This window comes from Mustelus asterias, chromosome 2, assembly GCF_964213995.1.
Source record: "Mustelus asterias chromosome 2, sMusAst1.hap1.1, whole genome shotgun sequence".
Classification (NCBI taxonomy): domain Eukaryota; kingdom Metazoa; phylum Chordata; class Chondrichthyes; order Carcharhiniformes; family Triakidae; genus Mustelus; species Mustelus asterias.
In genome coordinates this window covers 132,688,359-132,700,402 of record NC_135802.1, presented here as the reverse complement: position 1 = coordinate 132,700,402, position 12,044 = coordinate 132,688,359, and the positions used below count along the sequence as shown (strand labels likewise).

The window sequence follows — 12,044 nt, the reverse complement described above, 5'->3', positions numbered from 1 at the left end:
AGTTACCATCCGTCAACCAGAAAAGCACCCATTTATTCCGACTCTCTGCTTCCTGTCGGATAGCCAATCCCCAATCCACGCTAACACCCTACCCCAACTCTGTGTGACCCAATCTTCTTCAGCAACCTTTTGTGAGGCACCTTATCAAACACCTTTTGGAAATCTAAAAACACCGCATCCACCGGTTCCCCTCCGTCAACCGCACTAGTCACATCTTCATAAAAATCCAACAAGTTCGTCAAGCACGACTTTCCCCTCATGAATCCATGCTGCGTCTGCTTAATTGAACCATTCTTATCCAGATGGCCTGCTATTTCTTCTTTAATGATGGATTCCAGCATTTTCCCAACTACAGACGTTAAGCTAACCGACCTGTAGTTACCCGCCTTTTGTCTATTTCCTTTTTTAAACAGCGGCGTAACATTAGCCGTTTTCCAATCCGCCGGCACTACCCCAGAATCCAACGAATTTTGATAAATAACCACTAACACATCCGCTATTACCTCTGACATTTCTTTCAGTACCCTGGGATGCATTCCATCCAGGCCCGGGGACTTGTCCACCTTCAGTCCCGTTAGTCTACCAAGCACTGCCTCCCTGGTAACATTAATTGTATTGAGTACCTCTCCTCCTCCCAACCCTCTATCATTAATATTCGGTAAACTATTTGTGTCTTCCACCGTGAAGACCAACACAAAAAACTTATTTAAAGTTTCAGCCATTTCCTCATTTCCCACTCTTAAATCCCCCCTCTCGTCCTCCAAGGGTCCAACATTCACTCTTGCCACTCTATTCCTTTTTATATATTTGTAAAAGCTTTTACTATCATTTTTTATATTTAGAGCGAGCCTAGCTTCATAACCTATCTTTCCTTTCTTTATCGCTTTCTTAGTCGTTCTTTGTTGTTTCTTAAAGTTTTCCCAATCTTCCGATTTTCCACTATTTTTGGCCACTCTGTACGCATCGGTCTTTAATTTAATACTCTCATAGAATCCCTATAGTACAGAAAGAGGCCATTCGGCCCATCGAGTCTGCATTGACCACAATCCCACCCAGGCCCTAACCCCATATTCCTACATATTTACCCACTAATCCCTCTAACCTACGCATCTCAGGACACTAAGGAGCAATTTTAGCACGGCCAATCAACCTAACACGTCCATCTTTGGACTGTGGGAGGAAACCCACGCAGACACGAGGAGAATGTGCAAACTCCACACAGACAGTGACCCAAGCCGGGAATCTCCTTAATTTCCTTCGTTATCCACGGCTGGTTATCCCTTTTCTTACAGCCCTTCTTTATCACCGGAATATATTGTTGCTGAGTACTGAAAAGGATTTCCTTAAAAATCCTCCACTGTTCCTCAGCTGTCCTACCTACCAGTCTGCTCTCCCAGTCCACCTTAGCCAATTCAGCCCTCATCCTATCGTACTTCCCTCTGTTCAAGCAGAGGACAGTGGTATGGGACCCTACTTTCTCCTCTTCCATTTGTATCAGAAATTCGACCATATTGTGATCACTTGACCCAAGAGGGTCCTTCACAAGAACATCCTTAATTCTACCTACCTCGTTACACATTACCAGATCTAAGATAACTCGTTCCCTCGTCGGTTCTGTAACATACTGTTCAAGGTAACTATCCCGACAGCATTCTAAGAACTCTTTCTCCATCCCACCCCTTCCAACTTGAGTCAGCCAATCAATATGCAGGTTGAAGTCCCCCACGATTATTGCCGTTCTGTTTTTGCAAGCATCCATTATTTGCTTGTTTATAGCCCTCCCCACCTCAACATTATTATTTGGGGGCCTATAGACCATGCCTACTAGTGTCTTTCTCCCCCTACTATTCCTTATCTCTACCCATAACGATTCCACGTTTTGTTCCTTAGAGCCTATGTCATCCCTCACTACTACCCTGATATTATCATTTATTAACAGAGCTACCCCACCACCTTTTCCTTCCTGTCTATTCTTCCTAAATGCCTGATACCCCTGGATATTCATCTCCCAGAGTGAAGGGAGGTCACGGAGGCCCCAAAGGAGGTCGGGCCCCCTGGCACTGCCCAAGGGGCATCCTGGAACTGCCCACTGGGCATCGAACAGTGCCAAGGGGTGGGCGGAGCCCTGCTGCAATTTTGCATTTGGGATCGGTGGCAGAGGGAAGGAGGGGCTGGCCAGTGTTCAGGAGGCCGGCAGTGCAGGACCACTGCACTTGCCCTGATCTCGGCGCTGACAGATCTGCACATGCGCAGTGGCCCGCTCAGCGCTATGCTGCCAGCCTCTCCAGCGGGAATAGGCCCTGCCCACTGATTTTTAGTGTGATTCACACTAGGGCACTCTGCAGTATGGGAGATTCATTTTGAAAATCCCGCAAAAAAACCAGCAGGAGTTACTGCAGTTTTTATACAAATTTGACACTTAGAATTTTTTGGGAGAATCACCCCCCTTGTGGGTGATTCAGGAGTGAGACTTGAACCCACAATTTTTTGACTCAAAGGCAGGAGTGCTACCAACAGAGCCACAGCTGAATCACTGGTGGAAGAATTATTACCAAGTTCTAAAAATAAATACATTAAAATTCCAAACCACTTTTTAAAAAAAACAAAAATATTTTTATTTCCATACGAGGTCTTCCATTTTAAAAAATGAGCAAGTGCCAGCAGCTAAAAAGACATTGCAAATACTGAAACCATTTGTGACAAAATCAAAGTTGAAAAGTCCAATTGTTTTATGTGCATTCAAACAGAAAGCTTGTTCAGAGAACAGGACTGCATATTATTGCAAGGAGTAAACACTTCTATGAGCCAGCAAGTATAAACTATATATGGGCAGATGAATAGCATAAGAGAAGTCAAGAAATGGTGGGGCTAATTAAGGACCTAGTAATCTAAAAACCCGTGGTGACGTTCTGGGGTCCCGGGTTTGAGTCCCACTACGGCAGAAGGTGGAATTAGAATCCAATAAAAATTTGGAATTGAACATGTAGGGTTCCCAAACACAGACAAAGGTCTTGTAGCAAACAATACTTTATTCACTAGCTGAGCAGCTATTCCATGCTTATGCTCTGTTTGTGCTTTGGGGAGAACGCATGTGATCTCGACACATGACCTTTCTGTAGCCACATCATCACGTGACAACTTGGCCAAATCTTCCCCATTTAAGTTGGGACATACTGTGGCCCCCAAATCAGGATGTCATTGACCATGATCTCACAGGGTTGGCCTGCAAAGTGCTGCTTCATGTACCACTTGAAGTCTTCGCTGACAGTGGAGATTCCATTGTGCATGCAATGAAAACGATATCTGCCTACAGGAGACTTGGAAGTTGTGAGGATTCTTCATCTAGCAGGACTTGTCAGAACATGCAGTTTGCTTCCAGGATGCTGAAAATGTCAGCAGTTGACATGTCTACCATCACCTGTTCCACTGTCTTCACAGGATGAGGTCTGAGCAGCAACTTCTTCATGTGTACAGGATCAATACATATCCTGACTCTGTCATCTTTCTTTATTGCAGCCACCATTGCTGAAACTCATTATGTAGCCTCATCTATATGAAACCTAGTGTTGTCATCCAATGCAGCTCATTGACTACTTTCTCCTTCATGACTATTGGGTACTCTTCTTGGCACACAAACTGTTGGCGATACCAAGTCATCTAGTCTCATGTGGTATACATGAGACTAGCAGCTCACCAATAACATCACAGTTGAAGAGGTCCTTGTACTCATTTCTGGGGCCTGGTGTTGCAAAGCATGCACCACTGGACCAAGTTGGATGAGCCTCAGTGTAATGCCGTCCTGAATTGCATTCTGGTGAACTATATGAAACTGGAAACTTCCTTGTGTGCAGTGGAGAGTGGCCATACCTTCAGTGTGGATGGTTTGTCCGCCATAAGCTATGAGGTTCACCTGGGTATTGGGGTCCAGTGCTGCATATGGGTCTAGTTCCCATAGCATTCGGTTGGGCAATACGTTTCAACTTACTCCGGTGTTAATCATTATTTTCAGTCTCATGCTGCTGCAAATCATGTTGAGGATGGTGAAGATCTCACCCTTTTTTGTGACGATGTCGACATTCTCACAGCAGTGTGTTGTTGGAGGCTTACTGTTTTTGCTGTTCTGGTTGAGCTCCTTGCTGACACTCCTAGCTTTGGAGGACTGACTAGCTGCTGTGTGGCTGATGGCAAAGGCCGCTGTGGTTTTGATTTGCAGCATTTTGCAAAATGATGCCACTTGCCACATTTATTGCATTTACCATACACGAAACATGTTGTTCTGTTCTAAGAGCAATGGCCGCAGTAGTTGGGGCTTTCCCACCTAAAATCTCTGATGTTTTTGCTGACTGTTCGTTCAAAATGCAGATGTTAATGGCTGTTAGTGTTAAATCTTTCTCTTGCAGCAGTTGCTTATGGACAAAATCGCTGTGGACCCCACGGACTATTCAATCCCTAACTAACTCATCAGTAAAGGTGCCAAATGCATATTTCTTCACTAAGGTTTTCACGGTTGCTATATAAGTTTGCATTGATTCATCTGCTCTTTGATTTGTTGAATTAAATACGTGCCTGTCAAAGATTACATTTTTTTTTAAGCAGAAGACAAATGTTCTCAAACTTTTTTAGAATTATTTCAGGGTCCTCTTTCTCTTCCTCCATTTGGAAAACAAACGACTCAAACTTTTCATAGACCTCATGACCTGCTAAGTTCAGTAAGGTGAAAGCGTGCACGTATTTTGATTTGTCAGATAATGTAGCACTGCAGTAAATATGCCACTCCTTCTCAAATGTTTTCAAATGTCCAATGTTTTCGTCAAAGACGTGTAACTTGATGTGGCAAAGTTCTTGTGCCATACTGTCAACTCCTGACACCATGTAGAAGTGCTGGGTTCCCAAATACTGACAACAAGGTCTTGTAACAATATTTCACTAGCTGAGCAGCTACTCCATGCTTGTGCTCTGCCCACACTCCAGGAAGAACTCCCATGCTCCCAACAAGTGACCCTTTTTGTAGCCATGTCATCACGTAACCACTCAGTCTACAAAAAAAAAATCTAATGTTGACCACGAAACCATTGTCGATTCTAGTAAAAACCCATCTGGTTCACCTGGTCTGGCCTATATGTGACCTCAGACCCACAGATATATGGTTGACTCTTAACTGCCCTCTAAAATGGCCTATAAAATCACTCAATTCAAGGGCAATTAGAGATGGGCAACCAATGCTAGGCCTAGAAGCGATGCCCACATCCCCACAAAAGAATGAAGAAAACAAGTTATACAGTGGTGTTTCCGAGGAGCCCACTTACAAAATTTGCTGATGACACAAAACTTCTAGGTGCTAGATGAAACTTATAAGTAGAGAAGTGCGAAGTGATACAATTCTGTCTCTTTTTCTCTCAATCCAATCGCTTAACTTCTCTTGCTAGGCTTGATTTCTCTATAATTTATCCTCCACCTCTGTCATTCCACTGATTCTTGCTCCATCTTTAAATCTCACTGGTTAAGGAGATACATTGTTGGCTCATTAAAGTTCCAAAAGTCACGGTGCTGACAGGATTTTAAATTGATAGGTGCAAGAATAAGTCCAACATGCCAGGAGATTCCCAACTCCAGTGAGAGCTGAAACATGATGTATCTGTCCAAAAACAGTCAGACATTTTGCCCTAGAGGCTGAAATTTACATTTCATGTACTGAACTTCAATTGACTTGAAGAATTTCTAAGTAACTGCCCTTAATTGGATTCCTTGAGGAAGTTACAGTAGCTAAGTATCACAGCCGTGCTCAAGGCTTTAGAATAATATGAGCAAAGTTACTGGAGGTTCTCTTGTCACACAAGTAGCCTTTGGTTTTTCCCTGTGATATAACAGAACTCACTAGTTATCACATAAAAGCTTTTCAGCACAGCAATTACATATCAGAGTACACACTAGCTTTCTGCTAAGATTGATATCCAGGGACCAAAGTTCCTAGGTTTAAACCACTTGTTTTACCTCCAAGTTCACCTACTATCATTTAATTAATTCCTGAACTCACAACTGCCCTTCACCCAGCTGTTTTAATGTCTCCCTTGCAACTACGAAACTTTCTAGCTGTAGTTTTTCTTTCAGTGCCATTCATTTATTCTCCAAAAGATCATGTCAATCTTCCCCCATGCAATCAGTTAACAAAATTATTAGTGCACAGCTCAAACCAATTCAGTCCACAAGTCACTTAGATTAGTCTTGTTCATGGAATACATCATCAGCAAGATATTAATGTTGTTAACACTAATGCATGAATGCTCCTGCAAGATCTCTGTTATTTTAACAAAAGAATACTGAGTCAAGTTGGGAAGAGCAAATTAGAATGGAAGCAGGTTTGTGTTGAGGATAAACACTAGCTTAGACCAGTTGAGCCAAATAGCCCATTCTGAAGATTCTATGTAAGTGGGTTAAATGCTCCAAAGGCTCACATCAGTTCATTCAATGCGTAATTAAGTCAGTGAAGAATGAAAGTGGATAAACTAACAAAATCTTTATAAGGAAATGGAATAATACACATCAATAAACAGGACAAATTACTGCAATATTACACATTTGCAACGATTCTATGAATAAACAGAAAGTGACCTTGGACTAAACAAAATATATAGTAGAATCTCATCTTACCGATGATCAATACAAATGGAACAAATGTTTTCTATTAATATATCAAGTATTTCGTCAACTCAAGGTCAGCTTCCTGGAGAGGCACAGGTTTGTCTACTTACATGTTCCTCTACATCTTCCCCAAGGATCTTGCTGTGCTTCACAAAGTCTGCAACAGCACCCGTCAGCACAATATCAAAAGCTTCCACATACGGTGCCAGATCTTGAACTACAAAAGGAAACAAAATAATAAAATTCAGTCTTAAACGCTTCCTACAGAAGAAAAATAAAACTATTTGAAATATTCAAATTAAGCTTGGGGGCTTGGATGTTGTAGAACTAACTACCAATGAGCTTCACTTTTCATTTGTACCTTTATCTATAATTTGATTCATATCTCCTTATCCTTCCTTCCTTCTCAGCACTTTCCTTTCATTCCTTTCTCTAAATCCTTTCTAATAATATTAGTTAGGGACAATTAGAACATAACACCCACACACAACAGAACAGCAGCTCAAACGCCAACAATACGGGAAAGGTGAGATCATGTCACATAACATTAAAAACAAATCTGTCCACATGAAGAGAGTATATTTTTCCTGAAAACAAATTAAGCACAAACTTGAGAAGTATATTTTGACAAGAAAATTATCAAGAAGTAGTTCAAAAAGCAGAGACAATGAGAGAGCTTTAATATATAAGTTCCCAGGAAAATCAAAGGTGTAATCAAAATAATGGTGGTTAAGCCAGGAAGGAAGATATTGGAAAGAATCACCAAAATTTTAATCAAAAAGTGGGTTTTAAATGGTAGAGAAGGAAATAGTAGCAAGGTTGAAAGGTTTGAGAGGAGTCCCAGAATTTAGGGCCTAGGTTGCTGAAGGCACAACAATATAGCTGGGTTGTAGGGTTAGATAAGGAAAGACAAAGTCGTAAATGAGAATTTTAAGTGGGAGACATTGAGGACTGGAAGTGGGAGACATTGGAGGACTGGAAGCCAATGAAAGTCATTGAGGAAGGTGAGATGGATTGGATACGGGGAGCTGAGTATTAGATGATCTGAAGTCCACAGAGCAAAGAGAACATTGCAATTGTTTACTACAAGGAATGAGGAGGAAATAGTTTGGGGTAGGAGTGAAGAAAGGCTACGTCATAAATGTGGAAATCAATCATCATGTGACAGACAGAATATGATGCCGGGAGTTCAACACAAGGTCAAAGACTACACAGACATTTGAAAAGTTCAACACAAGGCAGTGCCATGGCAAGACTGTGGAGTTAATCATCAGTAGATTATGGCCCAGATCTTCCGATCTCTAGAAGAAGTGTTACGGGCCTCCGGAAGATGTGCTATGGGATCCCTATGAAGTCCCACCACAAGTACTTGTGGGAATTAGCCAGGAGCCTCCAATGGGCAATTCCACTCCAAAAAAAGTCTCCATCTGGTTGAATCAGAGACTATCAACTGTTCAGACTTACTTACCTGGATAGTTACCAAAAACATATTAGTCAGATTAAAATATAGTCTAATAATTGGGTGACTATAGAACTGACCCCTAATTACTCACTCTGACCTCCCCAATTGCACCTTTGAGCCTCCCACTCCTCGACCCCCAAATTTCCCTTCGATCCACTGCCCAGCTAGCTACGTGCTCTCTGCCTTACTCACCCTGCCCCCTCCCCCACCCCACTCAGCTGACCCATTCTTGCCGCTTATTTTCCCCATGGCTTTTCAAAGAAGCTTTGGGTCATTTAAACATTAATTACAGAATATGACACTACCATAAAAAGGGGGACATTACTGTGTGGTGTCTCTCTGCTGCTACCTCTGAGGATTCCTGTGCTAACTGAACTCAGTAAGAAGTTTAACAACACCAGGTTAAAGTCCAACAGGTTTATTTGGTAGCAAAAGCCACACAAGCTTTCGGAGCTCTAAGTGAACTCCACAGGATCCTCCATCGGAAGACTGCCCTAAAAATTCAGAGGAAGGCAAGTGTGCATTTTCTTTGTCTGTTTAGAGTCAGAAACAACGGTTCTGACTCTAAACACAAGATTTGGGTCTTTATAGCAGGATTAAAAAAAGAGAGTGGGTTTAAATTGAGAGAGAGAAAACAAACTTGCATTCACAAGGTGCCTTTCACAGCCATGGGACATTCCAAAGTGTTTCACAGCCAATAAGGTATTTAATGAAAAGCATACCACAAGACCCCACAAGGTTAAGTACTACAAGATCCACAAGGTTAAGTAGAGCTTAGTTTATCATTTCAATCACTTCTCTATTTCCTTCCCCAACCTCCTTTCTTTTTCATTATTGATCTATGCTGCTAGTCATACTATGAACCTTGGTTCTATTCCAATTCAGATATCCTGAAATGAACTGCCATTTTTGTCCCATGATGTTATATTCAGTCCAATAATCACTAAAAGAAAAAAAGGAGGAAAACATAAAGAAGGGAAACATAGAAAAAATAAGGAAAGAAGAAAAATAAACTTGCAAACATATCATGCCTTTCATGACCCCAAGGCTGCCTTTCCAAACAAAGTGCTTATGAAGTATCACTGTTGTAATGCAGAAAACACAGCATGGAATTTACATACAAGGTCTTACAGACAATAATGTGATTATGATAAAAAAACAATTTTAACGCTTTCAGTTGATGAATAAGCACTTGCCAACATGTTGAGAAAATTGATCCTGTTCTTCAAATAGTTCCATGGGATCCTTTACATCCACCTCAAAGGACAGATGGAGCCTCCATTAAATCTCTCATCTGAAAGGCTGCAACTCTGAAACATGCAGCACTCCCTCAGTACTGCACTGTCAAAAGTCAGCCTAGATCGTGTGCTCAGTTCTTGGTAGCAACCCCTAAAACACTGGCCTTCTGACTCAAAAAAATTTTACCAACTGATAAACAGCTAACATGTAATCCACATGTCCCATTGCTTTATTCTAAAATAAATGATACACCTCCTTCCTCTGACAGTTCGACTGATAATAAATCAAAACACACTCATCTCTAGCGATATGTTCCATCTATTAACATGACAATCCATATTCTTACAAGACACTATTCAAAACAGTAATCCTTCACTCTAGAATACTTTGCAGCCAAAATGCCAAATTCTTTGAGCTCATTTCACAACAAGTTGATCATCTTAGACAACATAGAGGAAACATTTTTTTTTACAATGTTCAACAAAAACAGGCAGGATGATTGCAAAAACCTGTTTCAATTCAATAGATGCTCAATTTTATAATCAAACAGCTAAATGTGAATACTATGCTGTTAATTAGGCAACTTGACTAATAAGTTAAACCTTCTCTGGTTTTGATCTGATCTTTTCCTGAATTATATACGAAATGAGTTTGGACAATCCACTGTAAAAGATCTTGCCCAGAATTTAGCACAAATCTCCTTCAGAGGCCATAATGGTGGTTAGCATCCAAATTGGAAGAGGCTGTGCATGTCCAGAAAGATAAGAGACCTCTTCCCAGCTTGAGGTTAAGGCACAGCCTTTTCTTACATTGTGTTTTACAGAAAATGTTGATATGGCCAAGATGGGAAAGGAATACAAAAGAAAAACTAAAACATTTGAATATTGCATTTTTTGTCACACTTAGTTACAATTAGCATTGTGCATTGGACATCTAACATGCAGCAGGATGAAATGGGGGCCCTGGAACACAAAAGATACAAAAAGTGCATATCAAGTAGAATTAACTGCCTCAGTAAGTGCATTTTCTGTAATAATGAAGGAAGAGGCAGGCAGGCTGTGACTGGTCACCAAGATCCATGAGGGACATTCAATCTTCTACACTGCACCCTTGATGGCAGTGTAGATCAGCACTGGCCTTGACATTCATGGTACAACATCTATCACAAGATTCCACTACTCAAGATCTCCGTACAGAGTGATAACTTTTAAACAGAGATATGAATTTTGCAGTGATCGAAGCAGGAGCACACAGCAAGATATCAAATGTTAAAACTTTCATTGTAACAAACAAACTATTGACTGTACATTACTTATCAGGCAATAAGGTTGCCAACATTCCTGAAATGGCCATGAGTCCCCCAGAATCAGCCTCAATCTCCTGGTAGGCAAACAAGGCATTCCAGGAGCATGTCTGCTCCTGGCAATAGCTGCCAGGTCCAGCCATCTGCCAATGACAGCCCGTGCTTGGGTACCACCTGCCTTCTCCTACTTTAAGGACTAGCTGTCAGTCAATCACTTCCCGCATTCAGCTAACAGCTGATTTTCCCCACACACATGGAAAAGCCCAACTCGGTGTCTGCAGAAACCACTTGACAGAAATGTCTGAACAGCCTACTGGTGACATGATCAATGCTCCAATCAGTCAAAGTGATGCTCACTCAAGCTGGACGCTAATGATCAGCCAAGGTTAGGTTCAGCTGAGGCTGGCCAGATGCTGATAGCGATTAATTAGTGTTATTAATTAGTGTCGGTTTGAACTGGTGGTGACCAGGTGCACTACAGATTTCCATTCTGGGAGCAATGGGCAGGGGAATGTATTGTTCAGACTCAGTAGTGGAATTTAGTGGAGACAAGTTTATTCTTTCTCGCTCAGTGTCACATTGAATGAGTGTTCACAGTCGATAGAAACAGTTGATCGACCCCAGGTGAGCAGCTTGACGGAAAAGCTTGATGGAGCAGAGTCCTGCAGCTGCTTTCCTCTCTATTTCACAAGCATTATATTGAACTGTATAAAATACACAGTAGTGAAAGAGGTCATTCGTCTCAACTAGTCTGTGCTGTAACGTCACTTCCACTGGCTTCCTATGATATAATTTCTGCCAACTTCTCCCGGAATATGTCCAGAGTTGGCAACCTATTAGACAATTAATACATTAAACTACAGAAAAGGTATTCCCTATGAACGGAACACAACCTAAAACCCTATGCCACGTTTCTATATTACATCACAGTTTCAGCAGCAATTCAGTCTTATGTTTAAAGTCCCAAGCTCCTATAGGCTTTAACAGGATTTCTTCTCCCTGTCCCACCAAGATGAATCTACCAGTGTTCTTTCAAACAAGGTCCCTTCATCCAACTTTCTGGACTTCAAATGAACTTTCACTAGAAAGGCACCCTAAGATGACCCCTTAGCCTTTAACTCACCACAATTTTTGTTTTTTCAAATCAGAAATCCTTACCAGCACTCAGCTTGGTGGCTAACTCACAAACTATCCTTTTCTTCTGCCTGGCAGAGAAACACCTCTTGTAAATTTCTTCTTCCCTAAATCTGTGTGACTGATTCTGAGAGTCTGCACAATAAGATCAGTTGCCTCCTTTTTGGTACCTCTTGGAACTTTATTTCTAATCAAAAAAGCCAATTCAAATTAAGTCCAATCATGATCCCCACATGTGGAACAAGCAAGATCCAAGCTGACAAGACA

At 41.4% G+C, this 12,044-nt stretch overlaps 1 protein-coding gene across 3 annotated transcripts in view; it reads right to left on the bottom strand.

The window, feature by feature from the left end:
- The window catches only part of cap2 (cyclase associated actin cytoskeleton regulatory protein 2), a 205,646-nt gene that overhangs the window by 154,311 nt on the left and 39,291 nt on the right, over positions 1-12,044 (bottom strand). For all 3 annotated transcript variants that reach the window (XM_078241822.1, XM_078241829.1, XM_078241839.1), the window contains exon 3: positions 6,750-6,856. In XM_078241822.1, coding sequence (XP_078097948.1) covers positions 6,750-6,856 — 107 coding nt within the window. The remainder of the gene's footprint in view (positions 1-6,749; positions 6,857-12,044) is intronic.